This window comes from Hyperolius riggenbachi, chromosome 2 (genome assembly GCF_040937935.1).
Source record: "Hyperolius riggenbachi isolate aHypRig1 chromosome 2, aHypRig1.pri, whole genome shotgun sequence".
NCBI classification, from domain to species: Eukaryota; Metazoa; Chordata; class Amphibia; order Anura; family Hyperoliidae; genus Hyperolius; species Hyperolius riggenbachi.
In genome coordinates, this window is record NC_090647.1 from 535,937,585 (window position 1) to 535,962,802 (window position 25,218).

The 25,218-nt window shown below is 45.7% G+C and overlaps 1 protein-coding gene across 5 annotated transcripts in view; it reads left to right on the forward strand.

Moving 5' to 3' along the window:
- Positions 1–24,241, forward strand: part of FANCB (FA complementation group B) — a 62,112-nt gene extending 37,871 nt beyond the window's left edge. For 4 of the 5 annotated variants that reach the window (XM_068270704.1, XM_068270706.1, XM_068270707.1 and 1 more), the window contains 4 exons: positions 853–1,022; positions 9,318–9,790; positions 11,645–11,894; positions 22,757–24,241. In XM_068270704.1, coding sequence (XP_068126805.1) covers positions 853–1,022; positions 9,318–9,790; positions 11,645–11,894; positions 22,757–23,192 — 1,329 coding nt within the window. In that variant the 3' untranslated portion in view covers positions 23,193–24,241. The remainder of the gene's footprint in view (positions 1–852; positions 1,023–9,317; positions 9,791–11,644; positions 11,895–22,756) is intronic. The other variant, XM_068270708.1, reaches the window with a different exon arrangement.
- The last annotated feature ends 977 nt before the right edge of the window (positions 24,242–25,218 follow it).

Below are 25,218 nucleotides of genomic sequence, written 5' to 3' on the forward strand. Positions count from 1 at the left end.
CACAATATCAGCCATACAGACCCCCTGATGATCTATTTTAGAAAAGTTAAAGATCTCCAGTGGGAAAGGGGGTATCGGCTACTGATTGAGATGAAGTTCAATTCTCTGTATCAGTCATTCTTTAAAACCTAATACTGTGAAAGACCCAGAAGCATAAAGAGAACCAGAGATGAAGCACCCTCTTGTATTTTACCTTATAAATCAGTGGGAACATGACAGTAAACACCTAATCTGCCCTTTGTTTCATTGTTCTCTGTGTAATCTGACTGTTATCACGTCTGATAAGAATCCTCGACTGAGAAGTCAGGCTGCTCCGTCTAGCTTTGCTACAGAAAGATTATAGCTAAGTATGTATTCTGTGGTGTTATTTCAAGCCCAAGCCTGCCCCCTTGTGGCTTTGCTATAATGACTCAGCTATAATCATTCCCAGCAAAGCCAGATTTAATTGCTCAGTCTGGGATTCTTGTGACTGCTGAAAACAGACACTTTTAGCAGTGAGGAGGAAACAGAGAGCATGGTAAGTGTTTTCTCTAATGTTCTTACTGATATACATGGTAAAATACACAAGGGTGCTTCCTCTCTGGTTCCCTTTAAGTGATTAGCGAGCGCAGCACACAGTTTAATGAAGAGATCTCTGTCATCGAGAATGTGGGGAATTCAGCTCATTTTACTAAACACCGTTCATTCTCTTTAAATTAAAATGTAATGATCTCAGGAGACTCTTCGTTTCCAAACATACCGGCTAGCAGAGTCTATATTTGTCTTTTTAGCCTCCAGTGCACATTTGGGAACTGCGGAGTCAGTTTGCAGCTACATATTACCTCATATATATTGTATTTCTTCACTATATAGGAACATTTAGTACCTCTGTGGGATGATACAGACAATGGCCTCCCTAATCCTTCCTCGGAAGTGCCTTCATCTTCTTCTGTAGACCCAGAACACATTGTGGAGAAAGTGTGGCATCGGGTGGTGGATGACTCTTTAGTGTTTGGAGTAAAACTGAAAGACTCCGCCTTCCTGTAAGTATTGTTAAAATATTCTGCTGCATCTTTACTTCCGGCCATTTAAAGCATGCCTGAGGTGACCTATGATATGAGATAAACATAGGTCCAGTGTTCTCCCCCGACATTTTTTCAAGCTGGGTGGCAGGATAATCTAGCTGGGTGAAGCTGGGCAGGGAAATACTGGGCTGGCACTTTTGATAAGGGCAGCATGGGCTGTTGCCAAGGGCCACAGAGCCATCTGACAGGAGACACTGAGAAATCACTCAGTACACACAGAGAAACACACATTCTACACACAGAGTAAAACACACTACACACACAGAAACACACGTTACACACACACACACACAAAGAAACGCACACTAATGCTACACACAGAGAAAAACACACACACTCTACACCAGGGCTGAGGAGTCAGAGCAATTTTTATGTACTCTTGAGTCGGAGTCGGTGGTTTCATAAACTGAGGAGTAGGGTGATTTTGTACCCACTCCATGGCAGGGGCGGACTGGCCAGGGGGGAAGGGAGACGATCTCCCCCCAGGCTGCCTTTCATTCAGTGATTTAGGACTGGTCTGGTGTATTCAGGTTTGTTGTTGTAAGGCAATGTGAAACACTGGGCTAGGTGATTAAAAGTGCAATTAGAGGGCAGGCAAGCTGGTAAATATACTCAGCATGATGCAGAGCTTGCCTGAAGGGTCCATGGGAAAACATCTGTCTTTTCTCTCCACTATGTTATAATGACTGCATGTGCTGATAAGGTGTTAAACAAGTTGAAAAGTTTTTGACAGTCCCAGGACTCCAGGAGGGCTGCTTTCTGACTTGTGTGAGAGACTGGCAGGGACAGGAGTCATATTATAGGCAAGTAGCCTCTGTGTGATGTGGGACTGCAATACAGATAAGCTCTCTGCTCCATCTCGGGCTATTCTCAATTTCTCTCCACTCCTCCTCTCTCTGAGCTAGTGAACGCCAAAATCACAATAGCAATTGCTAGTAATTTGTGAGTGCTATTTTGTGAAACGATTTTCAGAGCGATTTTTGAATGATTCGCTCCAAAAATTGCTACATGCAACGTGTTTGCGATTTAAAAAAAAAAATCACAATGCTGCTGTGAGAACACCTTCATAGGGTAACATTAGCCAAGCGCTTTTCAAATCACTGTCGATTTGAAAATCGCTCAGAAGCACTCTTGGTGTGCACCAGCCCTCCCTCATTCACCTTTGTTTCCCTGTTCCCCTAGTGCTGGGTGTGTCTTCTTCTTATACAGGAAAGCTAAGTGAAAGTGCAATCCTGGTGAGGCAAATTATTGTTATTATTATTTAGTATTTATATAGCGCCTCCATCTTCCGCAGTGCTGTACAGAACATATTGGCCTCAATTCACTAAGATCATGCTGGAGATAATAAGGCAAGAGAAAACTTACCTCCACATAGTGAGAGAGTTATTTTATCTCTTCAATCCTTAAGTTACCTCCTCTGTAGTTAATTTACCTCCTCTGTAGTTAAGTTACCTCCTCTGTAGTTATTTTCCCACGCAGTTAATTAACAAACTGTCTTTAACTTTGGAGTTATTTTAAGGATTGAAGAGTTAACTTAAAGACAGAAGAGTTAACTTTAGGTTTGCCTGAGGTAAAATGTTTCCTGAGTACTACATGCCTCGTCACCATGGTGATAACTAGAGAAACGTTATTAAAGACAGGAGATAAGCTTAGTGAATTGAGGCCAATGGCCTCAATTCACTAAGATCATGCTAGAGATAATAAGGCAAGAGAAAACTTACCTCCACACGTGAGAGAGTTATCTTACCTCTTCATTCTTAAGTTACCTCTCATGTAGTTAATTTACCTCCTCTGCAGTTAATTTACCTCCTCTGTAGTTAATTTACCTCCTCTGTAGTTATTTTCACATGCAGCTAATTAACAGCCTGTCTTTAACTCTGGAGTTATTTTAAGGATTGGAGAGTTAATTTAAAGACAGAAGAGTTAACTTTAGGCTTGCCTGAGGTAAAATGTTTCCTGAATACTACATGCCTTATCACCATGGTAACATCTCTAGAAGAGTTATTAAAGACAGGAGATAAGTTTAGTGAATTGAGGCCATTGTCTTGTCATTTAACTATCTTCTTCCTTCTCTTTCAGCTTTTCTCTCCTCACCGTTTCTCTCCTTCTCTGCATAAGGGCTCAGACACATGCTTTTCTGAGCGATTTTACTGTGATCACGATTTTACCATGATTTTAATGTAAGTCAATGGGAGCTCTTTTAAAAAGCTCTCACAAAGCTCTGATGGCTAAAAAGTGCTCATAAAAGTGCTTATAGTGTGTCTGAGCCCCTAGTATTTGTATGCTGCGGGTAAGTTGGGCGCCGGAGCGCCGAATGACGGCTCTTCCTGCTGCCACTAAACTCCCTGGCAGTGTTAAATATTATTCCCCCTCCGAGTCGTTTCAACTTAGAGGGAGGTGTAATTTGGGGTACGGCTATCACCGGGGCCCCGAATTACCCTTACGCTCCCCGCGCAGTTTATTATTGCTGCTATGGGGCTTCTGGTCTGGGTAACTGGTGCAGGACTGTGGAGTCAGAGTCGAGAGGTCGGAGTCAGATCAATTTTGGGTACCCCGGAGTTGGAGATTTTATAAACTGAGGAGTCGGAGTCAGGACTCGGATGATTTTTGTACAAAATCCACAGCCCTGGTAAGTATTAGACTAAGGAGTCGGAGTCGAGGTGTCGGAATCGGAGCTAATTTGGGTACCTGGAGTCGGAGTCGGTGGTTTCATAAACTGAGGAGTTGGAGTCGGAAGATTGTTGTACCGACTCCACAGCCCTGGCGCTGCGCACCAAAACCACCTGCTTTGCCTTCTCTCTCCTCTCTCCAATCTTATTAGAAACCATAATCTAAAGCGGGCCATACATGCATCAATTGTTACAGGCAGATTCTTTCACTATGATCGGATCATAATGGCTTTTCCACCTGTCAGTACTGAGTATGGAAGTGTCCTATAGGGTTTCATACTATAGTAAAGTGGGTTGTGTGCAGGCAGTGATGCACTGCCACTGACCACCAAAAAGGCATAGATGTTAAGGGGGGCGGGGGGATTGGAGTTAAAACAGTGATGGAAGGAGGGGTACCGAAAATTTGGAAATTAGCATTAGCGAGGCAGGGAACATGGTGCCAGCAGGAAGGTCAGTAAGGATGTGTCTGGTAAAGGGGGAGGGGATATCCGCGGTAGAAGAGAGGCATATTTGAGGGATTAGTAGAGATAGTGGCGAAGGGGGGACATAAGTGTGGGGGGGGGGAATGATCTTTGGGGAATTAAAGTGGCCATACATCTGTTGACTTGACGGCCAATTGACCAACCGGTTTATTATCGAATTGGATAAAAATTTTGGGTGGAAATTGGTTGAATGTATCAATGTGAAATGTTGGGAAATCTCAGGCCAATGTGGTTGTCAGGTGCGATAATCACGGCATGCGATAACCACGAATGTTAGACACGACGTAAACCCCGGCCATTGTCCCTCAAAATGTATTATGTGCACCTGTTGCCTGTATTTCCGCATTGGTGCTCCACATGACTACTGGCATATACGACATGGGGTTTGTGTGTGACTTCATTTGGGCTGGGGCTGCCATGATAACGGGCCTCTGGTTTGTGTTTCCCCCCCAGGCCAAAAGGTCCCAGTCCTCCCCTGCTCCATGGCCATGCAAGGGCTGTAGAGTCAGTTAAAAGGAACTTAAACTGAGAAGGATATGGATTTTCCTTTTAAGGCCCAGTGCACACCAAAACCGCTAGCAGATCCGCAATACGCTAGCGGTTTTGGGAGCTGATTTCAGAGCGATTCTAGGTATGTTTAGAGAGGTTTTCTAAACATACCTAGCGGTTTTGGGTGCGTTTTTGTGTAGCAGATTACACATGTTGTTACAGTAAAAGCTGTTACTGAACAGCTACTGTAACAAAAATGCCTGGCAAACCGCTCTGATTTAGCGTTTTTCAGAGCGGTTTGCGGTTTTCCTATACTTTACATTGAGGACGAAACGCTTCCGAAAACCGCAAACGCGCAGCAGGAGGCGCGTTTGCGGCTTGGCAAAAACCACAAACCGCCGGTGTGCACCATCCCATTGCAATACATTAGACAAGCGTTTTTAGAGGCGGATGCGGCCGGCGGATCGCTCCAAAAACCGCTCAGTGTGCACTGGGCCTAAAATAATACCAGTTGCCAGACTCTCCTGCTGATCCTGTGTCTCTAATACTTTTAGCCACATCCCCTGAACATGCATGCAGATCAGGTGCTCTGACTGAAGTCAGACTGGATTAGCTGCATGCTTGTTTCAGGTGTGGGATTCAGCCACTATTGCAGCCAAAGAGATCAGCAGGACTGCCAAGCAACTTGTATTGTTTAAGAAGAAACATTCATATCCCTCTCAGCTAAGGTTCCCTTTAACCCTCCTGGCGGTATAAAAAATTCCGCCAGGAGGCAGCGCAGCAGTTTTTTTTTAAAGTTTTTTTTTCTTATATCATGTAGCGAGCCCAGGGCGATCTCCGATCAGGAAATCCCGTTCAAAGAACGGGATTTCCTGGAGGGCTTCCCCCGTCGCCATGGCGACGGGGGGGCGGGATGATGTCACCGACGTCGGTACGTCATTGGGAGTCCCAAACCACCCCTCAGCGGTGCCTGGCATTGATTGGCCAGGCAGCCCACGGGGTCTGAGGGGGCGCGCGGCGCGACGGATAGCGGCGATCGTGCTGGGGGCGGCGGCGATCGGTGTGCTGACGCTGCTAGCAAAAAAAAAATTAAACAAATCGGCCCAGCAGGGCCGGAGAAAACCTTCTGCGCAGCTTACCTACGTTCAGGGTTACCGCCAAGGAGGTTAAAGTAACAAAATGTTCAGCCTTATTTCTTCTATCCTATAAATTCCTATACCTGTTCTAATGTGGTCTGTCTTACTGCAGCCTTTTCTAGTTGCACTGTCTCTGTAATATAGCTAATCTTCTTTCCTTTGTCGAGCTTTGTCAAGCCAGAGAGGAATGCTGTGATAGGGAGAAGTTATGCACTCCCCCTCCACGCCCCCTGCAGGCTCTGTGTGTTTGCTTTGTTTATTGCAGTTTGTGAGGCTAAGAGGGAAGGGAGCTGCTGCCTGTCACATGCAAACTGTGACTAATCTCAGACTGCACATGCATACATACATACATACATCACTTCCTGGTTAGCAGCCATGTTTTTTGTTTGTAAACACTGCATAAAACTAGCGATTAAAAGCCAGGATCCAGGAGATCACAGTGACGTGATCAAAACATTGGTATGTTTTTTATTGTACAAGTCGGACAGTACAGATTCTCTTTAAGGAGTCGGAGCAATTTTGGGTACCCGGAGTCGGAGTTGGAGGTCTCATAAACTGAGGTGTCAGTTGGAGCCGGATGATTTTTGTACCAGCTCTACACACAGAAACACACAGTAACACACACACTGAACCACATACTACACACACAGAGAAAAACAGAAAAACACTACACAGAGGCATACACACACACACAATCAGAAACACACACTACACCCATTGCACAGTAGGCTTTTCTTAGACATAGTAAAAGCTTACCCCAGCACTGCAGCAGCACGTGGAGGAGGCGGGGCCAGCTAGGACTGCAGTGACTATTAATGAGGATAAGCTGCAGAACGCGCGGGCTTTCGTAAAATGAGGAGTAGGAGTTGGATGTTTTTTGTACCGACTCCTGGTGACCTGGTAGAAAGGGAAGAATAAGTTAAACTTATTTTTTGTCATGATTTTGTATTTGAAACTTTTATTATACTCAACATGTATGCTAGACCCTTGCTTGACATATTTTGGTAAGTTACAGGCAAACATTTGAGGAAAATTAATTCAACCACTTTTTGCACAGAAATCAGCAGAAATTGAATGCTAGGGAGTTTAACTGTGCATATCTGATAGATAGATAGATAGATAGATAGATAGATAGATAGATAGATAGATAGATAGATAGATAGATAGATAGATAGATTCTGTATTTGCTGGCATATAAGACTACTTTTTAACCCTTGAAATTTGGTGGTCGCCACATATGCTGGGGGGGGAGCTCTCACCGCTCAAACTGCAAGGTCTGGGAAGTCCAGGGTATGGTAGAAAGACATTGCGCTGTGCCCATAAAACACGCCTCTTCCACCTGTCTGCCCCACCTTATCCTGTAACCGCCTCTCAGATCTCGCTGCTGAGGACTGTAGTGAAGCGGCGCAGGCGCACATGTCTGAGATCTGAGAGGCATAGAAGGAGGTAAAGAGCCAGACAGGTGAAAGTGGCGTGTATTATGGGCACAGCGCGATCTATTCTTCCATACCGCTCTGATAAACAGGGAGACAAGGAGAGCTGACCAATCCGCTTTAAGACCGGTAGAGCTAACTAATCCGCTTAGGGAGAGGGAGAGTTGACCAATCCAACCAGTCAAGTGCCTATATACTGTTATATACTGGGTACCACATACAGTACAGCGCCAGTATCTGCTCATATATAGCACCAGTATATGGTGTTTTTTTAATTTTTGTTTGTTGTGTGTTGGAAGAGGGGTAGTCTTATACGGCGAGTATATGCCAAACTCTATATTTTAAATGGAAACGTTGGGGGGGGGGTCGTCTTATACGCCGGAAAATACAGTAGTTGGATAGATACAGCAGGGTCCCCGGTATCTGGCCCCAGCCGGTTGCCTGAGCAACTGGCATAAAAAGCACAAACCTTCCCCCCCATCCCCCCCCCCCTTCCAAATACTCACCGAGCTTCCAGCAATGTCTTGCAGCCTTCCTCTTCCTAACGACTTTCCGGCTTCCCCCATGCACTGAAGCCGGTGGGTCACCTGACACGTTGGGAGCCGTGCACTCAGGACGGAAACCGCTAGTAGCAAGAAGAAGGCTGCAAGACATCACTGGAGGCTCGCTCAGTATTTAAAGCAGGGGTCTCAAACTCACAGCCCGCGGGCCATTTGCGGCCCTCGATACAATATTTTGTGGCCCCCGCTGGCAAAAGTAAAAGAGACACGGAAGCGAACTATTTTTGCCTATTTTACTTTATAGTTTGCTTCAGTGCTCCCAAGTAATCCGCCGCATCCCCGCCGCTAAACGAGGGCTGCAGAGCCCCCAAATCCCCCGGGCAAACATCCACGAATGCACTGAGGGGCAAAGCTTCCAGATGTAGCTCTACCCCTCCTGACGTCAATCGCCGCACGGATCGCCGCCTCTGCCCGCCCCTCTCTGTGAAGGAAGAGTGGGAGGGGCGGGCAGAGGCGGCAATCCGCCGCGATTGACGTCAGGAGGGGCAGAGCTGAAGCTGAAAGCTCTGCCCCTTCCAGGAAATGCCGGGCGGATTGCCCCCCGGGCGATCTGGGGGCTCTGCAGCCCTCGTTTGGCGGCGGGGACACAGGAAATCCCTTATGCGGCCCAGCCTCATCCTGACTTTGCCTCCTGCGGCCCACAGGTAAATTGAGTTTGAGACCCCTGATTTAAAGGATACATCCAAGCTCCTAAAAAAAAAGAGATCCACTTACCTGGGGCTTCCTCCAGCCCGTGACGGCCGTCCTGTGCCCTCGCCACAGCTCTGGTGGCTCCCGGTTTTCTCCGCTGGTGCAGCCGGGTCGGCTTCTTCTCCGTTCCACCGCGAGGGTCACGTGGTCTCTCTGACGTCATCAGGACGGTATTGGTACTGTCCTGATGACGTCGGAGAGACCACATGACCCGCGCAGTGGAGCGCAGAAGCCGGAACTCGACCTGGCGAAGTCAGCTGTGCCAGTGGAGAAGACCAGGAGCCACCGAAGCTGTGGCGAGGGCACAGGACGGCTGCCACGGGCTGGAGGAAGCCCCAGGTAAGTGGATTTGTTTTTTTTAGGAGCTAGGATCACTCCTTTAAAAGGCTGCAAACTCCTTAAAAACAATGTCCCCGTTATCCCTCAGGCGTACCGGTTATTTGAGACTTATGATTTCTATATAACGGGGACTTTGCTGTAGATAAGTGAACATAAGCAAAGGTAGCCATCTTTGTTGCTTTGCAGTTTATTGGGGTTTCAATGTTATTTTCTCTGTGCTTTGTAGAACATAAACATTTAACAGCTGTGAGTAGCACACGCACATTTTCTTTCTCCTCTGTCAGCAGCACTCCCCTCAAAACCAATTTATCTACGGTACTTTCTTGTCCAGCGCTTGTAAGAGCGAGAACATCCACCGGAGTCTTTTTCGTGCAACTTGCTAGGTTTTTAGTTTATCATCCGTACCGCTCGTGTTTTGGTCTTAGGCTGTGAAATTCTTTTTTTTTTTCTTACAGAACTGTTCTGTTATTTTATCACAGATCGCTGACTGACTTTGGCTTATCCCTTATAATGGATCAAGAAATAGCTTTCCTGTCCCCAGTCACCAAGTGTCAGACTAATGTGCTAAAATTGGCCATCAGTGTTTCCCCAGATTCCGGTACTGTGCGCCACCGAGAACCCACAGCAAAGAGACAAAGGCTTGACGACAACAGCAAGGACACGTTTACAGGGAATTGCTGGCAGAGACCCTGCCCTCCACCCTATCAAAATGATTTGGAGCACACAGTAACTGCTGTCACCGAGCTGTCTTCGGTGTTGGCGCTTAGTAATGCGGCTTGTGCTTTGCTGCTGCACGCCAGGAGGAAAAATCAACCTGACGGCTTGCTTAGAAGTGAGAAGCTGATTGTACCGTGTGGGAGAATTCCTCTAAGCCTTGAAGATGTTTTAAAAGGAAAACGTACGATAAATGTATTTGAACACTGTCAAGGTAAATTTATAAAGGGTCTGGGAAACATTTCTGAATTATTCATTGGAGCTAAAACAAAGGCTTTGTTGTTGTGCTTTTGTTTTTTGCTGTTTTGTTTTTCACAAGTTAAGAGTTTTGACCGTTAAAAAAAAAAGTGTTTTCTTCAGCTAGCAAACTTGGCTGAGAGAATGAAAAGTAGAGCTATAATTGTTACTGATTCACTGTCACCCTTGCAGGATTTCCAGCTTGCTAGATGACAAACTAAGCAGCCAATGGGCTGAGCCTTCTTTGCGACAGCGGCAGTGAACCCAAAAGTTAGCCACTGCCACACATATTAATAGAAATATCTGCTGCTGCTCAGTATGGCCTAAAAATATCCGTGTAACTCGCTGCCATGTTCGGACGTGATTTTACGTTAAGGTAGCTTCTTCGGAAAGAAAAAGTTCCTTAATTTCTAATTAGAGCATTTCAGAGATTTAGCTTAATGCTAATTTTTAAATTGTATGCAATGTAAAGAAGAACTGCAGGAATATTTACGCAGGAATACGCAGCCAACAGATCTCTCTCTAACCAGATTCGATCAGAGAGAGATCCATCTCTTGGACGAATCTGCCCATAATGGCTGGATGCATTGGCACCTTTAGGGGTGGGATGGTGACCACACGTTATTGCTTTTCGGTCTCAGAGACAAGTGGGGTCCTTAAAGAGAAACTGTACTGTAAAATTCTTACATTAAAAAGCATACCATTCTATTCATTATGTTCTCCTGGGTCCCTCTGTGCTGTTTCTGCCACTTCCTGCTGCAATCCTGGCTTGTAATTAACAGTTTTATGCAATGTTTACAAACAAAAGACATAGCAAGTGTTAGGCTAAGAGTAGCTCACTGTGTGAGTCATACAGAGTGTGCAGGGGGCCTGGAGAGGGTGTGTATAGTTTCTATCCAATCACAAGCAGCACGGCACATTCCAGCCTGACTGCCTCAGCCTGACAGAGCCAACAGAGGAGAGAATATTATATCATATAACAGAGATAATACAGCCACTGTGCAAATAGGAAAGGCTGCAGTAAGACAGACCACATTAGAACAGCTATAGGAACTTATAGGATAGAAGAAATAAGGCTCAAAATGTTGTTACAGTCTCTCTTTTTCCTTGAACAGCAATGGGCTCCCGAGTAATCACGAGTGCTTACTCGTGAGTCAAATGAGCCTTAATTGCCTCCAGCTGAACAGCTGGATTACAAGGGGTTAGTTACCCATGATTCCACTGTCTGCCCTGAGTTCCAAACAGCTTGCACGCGTCCTATTGGGTGCGTTGCAAGCCTCACCATGGCGCACTTCCTCCTTCAAGACGGAAGAAGGAAGTGCACCGTGGTCAGGCTTGCAATGCGACCAACAGGACGCATGCAAGCTGTTTGGAACTCAGGGCGGACAGTGGAATCATGGGTAACTAACCCCTCGTAATCCAGCCGCTCAGTTGCAGCAATTAAGGCTCATTTGCCTCACGAGTAAGCACTCATGATTACTGGTGAGCCCATCGCTGACCCTGAGCTGTACAATGTGGCTGACTAGAATCATAAACTTAGTTTATAGTTCATATCTGTGCATATAGCTGTTTGTCTTTAGTTTATTTTTAATTCTCAGTAGCTTGTTTACTTGGCTGTAAGGAAAACTGCATGTAGAACGCATCTTATCCAGCCTGCAGTTATAGGAAGGAAGTCATTTCTACAGCTATGTCCCCCCCCCCCCCCTCCCTTCTTCACAGTATAGTCTCACGGTATATTCTCACTAAAACCAGTAGGCTCTGAACGGTGACTACCTCCCATGTGTTTGTATGCAGCTTTGTAAAGTAATAAGGACATTTTCTTCCTTTTTAGATGTAGGCCAGGGAAGTCTGGAAGATATTTTTGCGCTTCTGTCAGCCTTCCAGAAGTGTTGGTTGCACATCGTATCACCTGACTGCACACTGACATCACTGAGAGCCTGGCTGCAGGATGCAATGCAAGCAGAGCCTCTGAGTCTCATGTCTGAAGTCATGATGTGTGGGAAGCCTGGATCCCTGCGTGGAACTCTCTTCATGTGGGATGTGAAGACTCCGTGCGAAGGAAACCTCACCATATTCTATAGGTAACCAACCTTTTTCTCTAATGTGCTTTTTATTGATAGGTCTTTTCTACAAAGAGCTCTACTTAAAATGGATCCGAGGTGAACTTTTACTCATTGCATAATTGTGTTCCTTTACCATTGTTTATAGGGAATTCCACAAGCCAAATACTTTTTTGTTTTTGTTTTAATACTCTAATTCCCTATAAACTAAATAAACCACGCCCACAGGTTTTCAGAGAGCCAAGGCAGTAGGAAGGGCTCATGGGAGCTCAGTCTGGTCAGGAGGAGGAGGAGGTGTTACTAGCCAGAGATTTCAGAGGCAGAGGGGGGGGGATTAGGTTTTTTTTCACAGGCTGAGTGCTCAAGATACAGATAAGCCTGCCTCTGTGTAATGTTTACAAACAACATGGCCGCTGTCATTGTATCACAGGAAGAAATAATCATTTTTTATTAAAGCAGTTTGCAGCTAGATTTGCTGCGTAAACTATCTAAACTTTAGATAAGATATATAGACAAGTTACTTGTTATAGTTAGTTTTTCATCTCGGATCCGCTTTAAGTACAGTCCAGCACACAGCTCACAATGAAATGTGAGGGGATTTAATGCGGACCTAAACTCAGAACTTCCTCTCTGCTCTAAAAGATACGCAACATCATAATAACCTTTAATTTCTTTGTTACAGCTGATACAAATCCTAAAATAAATCTCCAGTGTTTCTACTTCCTGCTTTCATGAAAGCAGACATATTAAAAGCCTGTGCTTTCAGATGGGCTTATCTGCCGTGGCAGTCAGTTGACGCGGGGAGAAATCAAAGTACAACTTGTTATTAGACACTGATGAGGGGGAATTAGACAGGCTAAACTCTCTAAATACATACAGGTTGCATTTCTTTCTGTTTTCCTTCTGTCCTGCACAAGAGTTCAGGTCCACTTTAAAGATAATCTGTAGCTAAAAAAAACACCCTCTGGGGGGTACTTTTTCTCTGGAGGGGAAAGCCTCTGGGTCCTAAGGAGACTCCCAACGTTCTCTTCCCCCTCCAGGATCCAGCGCTGGCAGCCCCCAAAAATACAGCCGACAAGCCTGGTTGCTGTGGCGCAGGCGCAGAAGCACCTGCAATGTTTGCCTTCCTGTCTCCGGCGCAGTAGCGGCTTCTTTAGATGGACTTCGGCGGAAATAGTTGAGCCCAATCGGGTCTGCACTACTGCACAGGCGCGAGTTGGATCCTGGAGTGTTACGAGAGGTAACACTCCAGAGGTAAGTATCCCCCCAGGGGGCATTTTTGTTACAGAATCTCTTTAAATGATAGGTTGGTTTTTTTTCTACCTGCACCATCAGAACGAGTCAACTTACAAATACAACACTTTAAAGGACCATTATCACCAAAAAAGTGTTGCATTTAAAATGCATGTGTGCAAGAAGTACATTTCTCGCTCAGAGTAAAATACACTTTAACTACATAATGACCGCATCACGCCGATGGGCGTGACCGCAGCAGCAGCCCCAGGACCGCCTAACGCCGATTGGCGTCAAGTCCTGGAGCTGCCGTTTCCCAGGGAACGGCGGGGAGCATGCCAGTTCATGGAGCGGGGCTCCGTGATTGGCCTGCTGGCTGCCGATCGCGACTAACAGGCTGTTTGTAAACAAAAGGGGAAAGAAATCCCCTTTGTTTACATCCGTACAGCACTGTGGTCTCCAGCAGCGCTGTACAAGATCAGCGGTCCCCGGCCTCTGATTGGCCGGGGATCGCCGCCCTCTCATAGGCTGATATCTATGAGAGGCGGAACAGGACGGATCGCCTTCCTGTTCAATCAAGTAGGCGGAGGGGATGGAGCCAAAGAGAGCCTCTATGAGGCAAAAAAATAAAAAAACAGCAGTGATCGGACCCCTCCGTCGGCATGTCCCCTTAGGGACAAAAATAGGAGGCGAGTCCAATCGCTGGGCTCTATAGCTGTGCAGGAGGCTGAAAAGCCTGCACAGCCCAGTGCAGCAAAAAAGGGCCTGGTCGTTAGGGGGGTTTAACACTGCGGTCGTCAAGTGGTTAAATTACTTTAATCCTATGTTCCTATTGCTAAAGGTGGCCACTAACTGTCCAATTTCTAGTGAAAAATCGTTTGAGCGATCAGAAATTCTGATCGGATTGGTTGTAAATAATCTCCTTTGATGGGCACAATCGATTACGAATGATTATAAAAAATAGTCGTCCGATTGTATTTTGGTCAAACCAAAATTTGGATTTTTTTGTTGGTTGTGATAGGAAGCAAAGATTGGTTTGTTGATGCTGTAGTGAACAATTTTTCTTCCGATCCGAATTTTCTGAACGCTTGAACGATTTTTGGCTAGAAATTGGATAATTGGTTGCCACCTTTACAGTAAGCAGTAAAAATCTGACAGGTTTTGGACTAGTCCCTCTACTCATGGGGGGGATTCGCAGGGTTTTATTTATTTTCAGAAGCACCTACTGAATGGCAGTTGCTCAGTCCAACTGTCACAAAAGTGTGCAGATGAGTAGGCAGGCTAGCTGATATCTTTATTCTTTACAAAAGCAATCTCTGTAGAGGATCTGTATAAAGGAAATATTGGGATTCCCACATGAGGAGATGGACTAGTCCAAAATCTGTCAGATCTGTAAGCTTTTTACTGCCTACTGGAGACAACATAGAACAATAGTTTATAGTGCATTTTATTCTGGAGTATATATACTTCTTATAAGTATGTGTGCACATGTATTTTACAATTTTTCGCAATAGTGGTCCTGTAAAGCTTATTTTATCTCCAGCTGGGGCTTGTAGGGTTAATAATAAACAGCTGTTTGTGAGGTCATTGAGCGGCATTAGGGAAAATGGGGGCAGGTGGGACGGCTATTGGAACTTCCAGCATTTCTGAGGAGAAAAGCTGTTATAATTTGAAACGCCTCACAAAATACCTCAGGTGATTTGTCTTGTGATCTTCTCATGGCCATACTGGAAAAGATGCCCTGTAGGACACAAGCTCTGCGTTTACATGGGCTTCAATACAGTGGCGAATTTGATAACACCGACGCTGGGTATTTAATGACACCCCACCCCAAAAAACTGGCGAGGAATGGGTGTAGCCTACAAACTGCTCTGGTTGGGGGGGGGGTTAGTGTGGTAGGTGTATGTGCAAGGATTTTAATTGTTAGGCATAGGTGGGGGAGGGTGTGTTAGGTGTAGGTATGGGGGAGGTTAGGTGAAAGATAGTGTTAGGTGTAGGCAAGGAGGGAGAATAGTGTTAGGTGTGGGTAAGGGGGAGAGATAGTGTTAGGTGTATGTAGGGGGGGAGGATAGTGTTAGGTGTAGGCAAGGAGGGAGAATAGTGTTAGGTGTGGGTAAGGGGGAGAGATAGTGTTAGGTGTAGTTAGGGGGAGAATAGTGTTAGGTGTAGGTAGGGGGGAGGATAGTGTTAGGTGTAGGTACGGGGGAGAATAGTGTTAGGTGTAGGTAGGGGGGAGGATAGTGTTAGGTGTATGTAGGGGGGAGGATAGTGTTAGGTGTATGTAGGGGGGGAGGATAGTGTTAGGTGTAGGTAGGGGGGAGAATAGTGTTAGGTGTAGGTAAGAGGAGGATAGTGTTAGGTGTATGTAGGGGGGAGGATAGTGTTAGGTGTATGTAGGGGGGAGGATAGTGTTAGGTGTAGGTAGGGGGGAGGTTAGTGTTAGGTGTAGGTAGGGGGGAGGATAGTGTTAGGTGTAGGTACGGGGGAGGATAGTGTTAGGTGTAGGTAAGAGGAGGATAGTGTTAGGTGTAGGTAGGGGGGAGGATAGAGTTAGGTGTAGGTAGGGGGGGGGGGGAGGATAGTGTTAGGTGTAGGTAGGGGGGAGGATAGTGTTAGGTGTAGGTAGGGGGGAGGATAGTGTTAGGTGTAGGTAGGGGGGAGAATAGTGTAGGTAAGAGGAGGATAGTGTTAGGTGTAGGTAAGAGGAGGATAGTGTTAGGTGTATGTAGGGGGGAGGATAGTGTTAGGTGTATGTAGGGGGGGAGGATAGTGTTAGGTGTAGGTAGGGGTAGGATAGTGTTAGGTGTAGGTAAGGAGAGGATAGTGTTAGGTAGAGGGGAGGATAGTGTTAGGTGTATGTAGGGGGGAGGATAGTGTTAGGTGTATGTAGGGGGGAGGATAGTGTTACGTGTAGGTAGGGGGGGAGGATAGTGTTAGGTGTAGGTAGGGGGGAGGATAGTGTTAGGTGTATGTAGGGGGGAGGATAGTGTTAGGTGTATGTAGGGGGGAGGATAGTGTTAGGTGTATGTAGGGGGGGAGGATAGTGTTAGGTGTAGGTAAGAGGGGGATAGTGTTAGGTGTAGGTAGGGGGGAGGATAGTGTTAGGTGCAGTTAGGGGGGAGGATAGTGTTAGGTGTAGGTAAGAGGGGGTTAGTGTTAGGTGTAGGTAGAGGGGAAGATAGTGTTAGGTGTAGGTAGGGAGAAGGTTAGTGTTGGATGTAGGTAGCAGCAAGTTAGTGGTAGGTGTATGTGGGGTGGTTGCCCTGGTTAGTGTTAGGTAAAGGTGGGCAGTTAGTGTTCAAGGCATAGGTGGGTGGGGCTACCTTCACAAAGTACGGCAATTAGCAATGCAGAGTATTGTGAGCAGAAACCATGCTCTGTTATCTCAACTGTTACGGCATGTCTTCCTGCATCATGCGATTACACAAGTGCAGGAGAAGATGCCAGCACTGGGGGGAGATCTGAGGGGTGACAGGTGGTCGGACAATGCTGGACTCCGGCGTGCAGCGGCAGGTGAGGTAACACTGCACGGCTTTCCGCAATATTCTGCATTGCTCCAGCAGGGGACACAGGCGGCTGCACAGGACTCCGGTGTCATCCCCTTCCATAGTGAACCCGGAGCGGTCTGACCCAGCCGATTCGCCACTGCTTCAATACCCGGTTGTGCACTATAGCTACAGACCAGGAATAGGTCTGCAGAAGCACAAGCATTCTTCATCACTGGGACTTTGAAATACTAGTTTTAAGTACTTGAGTTCTCTTTGTGAAACAAGCAGCACATATGACTGTTATGGCCCTTAGAGTCCGGCTTAGCAGAGGAGTTGGAGAAAGAAGCGGCTGTGCCTCTGAAGTATTCTAAGTCGATGCTTCACTCTGACGGTTTCCTCTTGCTTCTAGGAATAGTACAGAGGAAATGTATGATAAACAGACAGGATCTTTGTAGTTTGCATGGAGAATTTATCTGCGATACCGGCAGAGCTGAATAATCACCAGCGGGCGGCATTCAAAGCTCCTTGCCTGCTTTTAAATCATTGAGAAACTACTTAAAGGGAACCCGAGGTGAGAGTGATATGGGGGCTGCCATATTTAATTCCTTTTAAGCAATACCAGTTGCCTGGCAGTCCTCCTCATCCTGTGTCTCTAATACTTTTAGCCATAGACTCTGAACAAGAATGAAGCAGATCGGATACTCAGACTCAGCTGACTGAGGTTTTACTGGATTAGCCATATGCTTGTTCCAGGGTTTTGACTCAGACACTACCTATGCCAGAAGATAAACAGGGCTGCCAGACAACTGGCATTGTTTACAGGAAAAATCTGACAGCCTCCATGTCCCCAGTGATGTCACAACCTAGGCTGTTTAGCTATGCAGAACTCTCCTTCCAGAGCATTCTGGGAGACAAGGCATTATTTTTCAGAATTCTCAGAAACAATCCGCAGAGATCACCTGGCAGGACTAAGGATATCACCACTTAATTTATAAAGGAATACTCAAAAAATAAATAAACCATTTTATTTCATACACCATATTCACTATATGGCCTCGATTCATAAAGCATTACCGTATGCGGTAATGCTGAAAACAGCAGACTTTACCGAGCACTTAGGAAAGTGTCAATTCATAAAGGCTGTTACCGCATGAAAAGCTACAATTACCGAGCAGTGCGGTAAATTACCGACTTGAGTGGGAAATATGTCAGTAAATGTCAATTCAAAAAAGTTACAACATGCGATAACAAGCCGAAAGATTACCGCCTGCCCTGGGCTGGCGATAGGAGAGCAGTAACACTGTGAAAGCCACAAGCAGAGGGGGATAAGCTGTTACTGACAGGAGCAGAGCCGATAGAAACAGCTCCTGTCTGCTTCAGGTCCTGCTGAGCCAATGCTGATAGGAAGCACAGGCTTTGGGGGTGGAACAAAAGTTTCTACCACCCACTAGTGATCAGAGAGAAAGGAACAAATGAAGTTTCCCTTGCAGCCTTTCAGCAGTGTTTAACCTCTTCCATTCCTGATAGATGCTTTCCCTACACTAGCTGCTTATCTTCAAAGCGGGGCATGTGTCTCACATGCGACCCATCTTCAACCTCTCCTCCTCCAAGGCGGATCCTCTCTACAGTGCGAACACCAGACATAGAGGGCCAAGGTGGAGAGACTAAAGAGGGGTTGCATGTGTCTGCCGTATCCCGGAGCGGTGTGTTATTCACGAACCCCCAAGTCCTCATTGCACAATCTGCGTATGGGCCCACCCATTTCAGAGTGTTGCTTTGGGTTACCACTTTTGATACCACACTAGGGATTTCCACCAGGGAGGTTAAAGCATACCTGACCTAAGCACAGAGGTATGTTTATGTTAGATCCTCTTCCTCTCCTTGTTCTCCCCGATCCTTGAGATCCTTTTGGCCAGGGCTGTGGAGTCGGTACAAAAAATATCCGATTCCTCAGTTTATAAAACCTCCCAACTCCAGGTACCTAAAATGACTCAGACTCCTCAACTCTGACTCCTTAGTACAGGGGTCTCAAACTCGCGGCCCGCGGGCCATTTGCGGCCCTCGATACAATATTTTGTGGCCCGCGCCGGCAAAAGCTTCCTTATAGTTCGCTTCCGTGCTCCCAAGTAATCCGCCGCATCCCCGCCGCTAAACGAGGGCTGCAGAGCCCCCAAATCGCCTGGGGGGCAATCCGCCGGCATTTCCTGGAAGGGGCAGAGCTTTCAGCTTCAGCTCTGCCCCTCCTGAAGTCAATCACCGCATGGATCGCTGCCTCTCCCCGCCCCTCTCTGTGAAGGAAGAGTGAGAGGGGCAGGCAGAGGCGGCGATGCGCCGCGATTGACGTCAGTAGGGGCAGAGCTGAAGCTGAAAGCTCTGCACCTTCCAGGAAATGCGGGTGGGGGGTTGGTTGAGATCTGCTGATTGTGAAATCCCTTATGCGGCCCAGCCTCATCCTGACTTTGCCTCCTGCGGCCCCCAGGTAAATTGAGTTTGAGACCCCTGCCTTGGTATAATACCAGGTCTGTGGAGTCGGTACAAAAATCATTAGACTCCCGACTCTGACTCCTCAGTTTATGCAACCACTGACTCCAGGTGCCCAAAATTGCTCCGACTCCTCGACTCCAATTGCAACTCCACAGACCTGCTTTTGGCTAAAGTCAAATTTTCAGATGGAAAGAGGCGTGCTTGCAGCAATGTTCCCTCCCATTCCCTATTCCCCACCCCATTCACTACCCTTAGGAGTAAACATCACTGCAAGCCTGCCTCTTCCTCCCCAAAAATTTGCCAAGTTTTGTAAGGGGCTATTACAGAGATCAGGAGGAACATGGAGTGGAACGGACAATGCTCAGAGGTATGTGGCTCCAGCATGAACATACCTCTGTTCTTACCTCAGGTAGCTTTGCCTCAGGTCTTCGAACACTTTCAGAAGTAAACCATGATAGTATCTCGCAAGGACACACCCACAGTTAGGCCGCCTTAGCCCAGGCAGATCCAATGACTAGCACTTGTAGGATGTTTTTTCAGAGCTTGCTGTTCAATTTATTCAAAATGTGGTCCTATGGGCACCCCTAATATTGTACTACAAAAGATAAAGTATACTTTATTCAGGATAAAATTGCTTTTCCACTAAGGGAAAAAAAGGGTGCAAAATATATACAGTGACACAACTTCTACATGTTTCACCCCAAAGGGCTTCGTCAGGAAGTGAACAGTACAGTGCATAGTCAATAATGATATTTACAACACCCCCCACCACATAGCAAAATTTCCCTGCAGAATGTCAGCCCCTGTCAGAGCTGAAATGAGTTTATGGCAGCCTGGTCACCCCAATAGCTATCCATGGCAGCTGATGTTATGTGCTTTTATCTCAAACACGGTGTGAGATAGCTAGACCACTCCCAGTCTTCCATACATAGGGGAGGTAGGGGATCAGCAAAGACCCTCACACACGTGTATGATATACCTTTTTCGACTATTGGATGACACCAACAGTTGTGTATATGCAATATTATATTGAATAAAGTATACTTTATCTTTTTTTAGGACAATATTATTATATTAGTGGCGTTTATAGGACCACATTTTGTATTTTATATTCCCTAGTATGAATTTCGAAAATGTATTAATTGTTCAATTTCTCCCAAACGATATCAAGTCTACAAAATTGTGACGTAGTGCCCTGCCGATTAGCAGTCCAAAAGGGGAAGTCCATCGTTACATAGTTACATAGTTATTTTGGTTGAAAAAAGACATACATCCATCGAGTTCAACCAGTACAAAGTACAACTCCAGCCTGCTCCCTCACATATCCCTGTTGATCCAGAGGAAGGCGAAAAAAACCCTTACAAGGCATGGTCCAATTAGCCCCAAAAGGGAAAAATTCCTTTCCGACTCCAGATGGCAATCAGATAAAATCCCTGGATCAACATCATTAGGCATTACCTAGTAATTGCAGCCATGGATGTCTTTCAACGCAAGGAAAGCATCTAAGCCCCCTTTAAATGCAGGTATAGCGTTTGCCATAACGACTTCCTGTGGCAATGCATTCCACATCTTAATCACTCTTACTGCAAAGAACCCTTTCCTAAATGGCTAAAACTTTTTTCCTCCATGCGCAGATCATGTCCTCTAGTCCTTTGAGAAGGTCTAGGGACAAAAAGCTCATCCGCCAAGCTATTATATTGCCCTCTGATGAATTTATACATGTTAATTAGATCTCCTCTAAGGCGTCTTTTCTCTAGACTAAATAAACCCAGTTTATCTAACCTTTCTTGGTAAGTGAGACCTTCCATCCCACGTATCAATTTTGTTGCTCGTCTCCCCTGCTCTAAAACTGCAATATCTTTTTTGTAATGTGGTGCCCAGAACTGAATTTCATATTCCAGATGTGTCCTTACTAGAGAGTTAAACAGGGGCAATATTATGCTAGCATCTCGAGTTTTTATTTCCCTTTTAATGCATCCCAAATTTTTTTTAGCTGCAGCGGCTTGGCATTGAGTATGATTATTTACCTTGTCGATGAGTACTCCTAAGTCCTTCTCCAAGTTTGATGTCCCCAACTGTATCCCATTTATTTTGTATGGTGCTAGACCATTAGTACGTCCAAAATGCATGACTTTACATTTTTCAACATTGAATTTCATCTGCCATGTATGTGCCCATATAGCCATCCTATCCAGATCCTGTTGCAATATGACACTATCTTCCTGAGAGTTGATGATTCTGCACAATTTTGTATCATCTGCAAATTCGTAATCATTTAAGCCTTTATACGCCTAATACGGCAATGACAACTGGCTGCAGTTTTTAGGACTTCTGACCCGAAGCAAATCACCTAAAGTAATCATGGAGGTGTGTTCATGCTGGATCCACATACTTTTGTGCATTCCTCTCCTTCAGTGGTGTAACTACTGGTGCCCATCTCACAAGGGTCATAAAACAAGTGTGGCCATCATGATCTTCCCACCCATAACAAGTGTAGCCACAAAAACTCCTGATCTGAAGGATGGTCAACTGTACTGGAGGAAAGGGAACCTTAGTTATTGGGGGCTCCCCACAGCTCTGGGCCCCCTGCGATCACAGGGGCTGCTCCCCTCTAGTTATTCCCTTGCTCCCCTCCAGTTATTCCCTTGCTCCCCTCCATGTAATCACTTCTTGAAAAATTTGACTTTTGGCTAAAATCAAATTTTGACACGGGACGGGATGGGCTTACCGCAATGTTCTCTCCTATCAACCTCCCATTCCTTCTTCTTTCCCGCCCCACTCACTCTCCGTAATTGGACGGAATGGGAGGGTGATAGGTGGGAACATCACTGCAAGCCTTCCTCTTCCTGTATGAAAATTCGACTTTAGCCAAAAGTCAAAGTTTTCAAGGAGTGATTACGGGGACCGGGGGCAACGAGGAGAGGAACAGACAATGCAGAGAGGTATGTGGATCCAGCATGAACCTACTTCTGTGCTTACATTAGCTAGCCTTCTTCGGGTCAGGTGTCCTTTAAAGTGGTCTGAAACTCCGACATAACATTCAATGAAAGTGTGTTTACCTACTTTTTATTACTCATACAGTTATCATATTTGCTTTTGTGCATAAGTAATATTGTCTGTTTCCAAAGTGTAGTTTAATGTACCCTGAAAGCTGGCATTACATTTTATTCAAACTGCTTTTTATTATATATTAACATCTTCTAATGAGCTTTTCTGAACTGTGTGTGTGCCTGAAGCACAGAGAGCTCCTTTCCACTTGTTAGACGGTGTTTACACACATTGTAACGAAATTGGAATGTAAACAAAGATACTGTTATCTACAGTTTGGATGAGGATTAAAGCTAAATAGCAGGACAAGTCCTTTTGTTTAACCATTTCAGTGATGTTCTGCTAAAAAAAAAAAATTGGGATAGTAGCTTTCAAGCTGTGAGGAATCTTTTAGAGCAAAGTAGAAATGTTGGCTTTCAGACCACTTTAAGAGCCAGATGAAGTAGCAGGCTGCCAATTTAGTGACATACTGTCTGCAGTGACTGGCGATAGAGAGAGTTATAGAATGTATTGCTCCTCCATAAACACACAAGCTTTTAGCGGAGTCGTAAAATAAACGTTGCTGAATGTCATATGTGTTATTGTGACACCCACAGGCGGGCGGTGATGTGCACCTGTCTTCTCTTTCAGAAATAATGGCGTCATTCTGCAGTGCTTACACAGCCTGAGAAGTATTCTTCCCCCGACGTGCGTGGTAAAGGTAATGAGAGCGGGCAGCGGCGGCGCCAGTCTTACGAGAGACTTGCTGCGCTCTCTGGAAGAGGAGCTGCTCGCCCTCAGAAACGTGGCGGCTGCTGCAGCTGCTGAAGTTGAAAGTGAATTGACCCCGAGGTGTAAGACAGACAATAACATCACACACACAACAAAACCCTCTTCTGACAGAAGTGAGCAAGTGCAGAAGTACAGAGAGGACTTGGAGATGGAGCAGAGGCAGATCAGACTGGGCGATCACTTATCTACCAGCAGTGAACTGTACCGGCGCAGTCTGCTGAGCGTAGCGCAGATTCAGTTCAGCTCAGATGCGCTCGCTTGTAGACTGGCAAAAGAATTGAGTGTCCAAGATTAATTTCCGTTTTATACTCTGTATTCTGTATGACCAGAGCGGTTCGCATTTTTCATGCTGCCTGTATTTTGTTAAAGGTGAATATACTTTTAAATATATTGAATCAACCTCAGGCTGGCTCTTGTTCAGTGGTGTATTATTATCCTTAAAGGACCCCTTCAGTGAAAAAAAGTAGTTAACCCTTTAGCAGCTCATTTATTTAGAGGCTTGCAAGTGCTCCAGGCCTATTTATTAAGCACTTTTTTATTTCTTATTTGTTGCATTTCCTTGCTAAGAATTAGTCCTGCTTTAATGCGTATTTATGGCCACTTGTCACTAGGGGGCAGTGTGAGACAATAACAAAGGACTTCTGCTTTCAGTTTCTATATTTTCTGCTAGCGGAGAGACATGAAAGCATTCCAAGAATTTGCAGCACAAGGAGTTCTGCCAACTGAGATCAAAAGCAGTGCACTGATCGCGCATGCGCAGTATGTTGGTTCAGCACCCTTGTGGCAGCTTTCAATGATGTCGGGGTACAGGTGCATGCTCGCTCCTCCCACTCCTGCGTCCTGACCTGTGGGCTCCACTGTTCTGGGCAGTACATGATGTGCAGAAACGCTGGGGAACAAGCATCTGTATGCTGACATCGTTAAGCACTGCAACAAGTGTGCTGAACGGACATACTGCGCATGCGCGGCGCAGAATGTCCGGGTCGTAAGTTACGCCTGGGTCTGCCTGTCGGAACAGGGCTTGCTGCAGGAGAATGGCGAGTGACGGAGGGAGCAGAAGGCCCAGTAAGTACCTATATAAACCACCCCATTCACAACAAATGTCAAATTAACCGGTCCTTTGGCTCTGATATCCTTTAATCCCAATCAGTAGCCAATACCCCATTTCCCATGGAAATCTTTACTTTTACTAAAACAGATCAGCAGGAATGTCTGTATAACTGATATAGTGGTGAAACCCCTCCCACAGTGTGATGTCAGGGCCATCGCATTCTCTATTTCCCATCACATTCTAACTATATTGGATTTTGTCTAATGTTTATATCAATAAAGTTTTTTTGTATACCTAGGAGGCATGTGTCCAAAATGACTATTGAATTGTTGTATTTGCTGATCAGGTTTGCCCCACCCATTAAAAAGGGCTTGGTAACATAACTATTAGACACAGGTGCATAATCCTTGCTTTTGTGTTATACAATTACAATGCATGTGTAGCTCTCCTGAAAAGTAATTAGTAGTCAAAACACTTGTATCTGGCTGAGCACACACTCCTGATAACAGGGAAAATTACTACTTTTACTACTTATTACTACTTTTTGTTGGGAGCTGAATAAACCAGATCTTATGTCACACTGATGTGGCTGCTGTGCAGAATTAAGGCTGAACCACTTAAAGTGTACCTAAAAGCAAACCTCGGGTTACAAAATACATACTTTCCTTAGGAGAGGGAAGCCTTTAGATCCTAGTGACTTCCCAGGCAGTCCTCCGCTCCCAGTTGCCAAGCGCAGACTCTCGAAGTATTCCTTGTTGGAATAAAGATCTGGGCTACACTTCTCTTCAAGCACAAGTACTGTGCCTGCATGAGTATGGCCGCGCCTGCGCAGGATACTGATGAGGCTTGTGCACTAGCCGATTTGTGCTACTGTACAAGCGCGGATGTGTCCATAGGCTTACCTCTTCTTTGGAAAATATATATATATATATTATATTATATCTATATATATATAAAATCGGATGTGTGTGTGTGTATGTATGTGCCGCGATCACTCAAACGGCTTGACCGATTTGAACGAAACTTGGTACACAGATCCCTTACTACCTGGGATGATAGGTTCTGGGGGTCTCGCGGCCCCCCTGCACACCTGGGCGGAGCTACAAACAGCAAATCAGATTTCACCCATTCAAGTCAATGGAAAAAATGTAAAAGGCTGCCATTCTCACAGTAATCAAGCCACAGTCCCCACACTTGGCACAGGTGGTCACTTGGTGACCGAGGTTACAAATCCAGGAAAAGTGGGCGGAGCATAAAACAGCCAATCAAA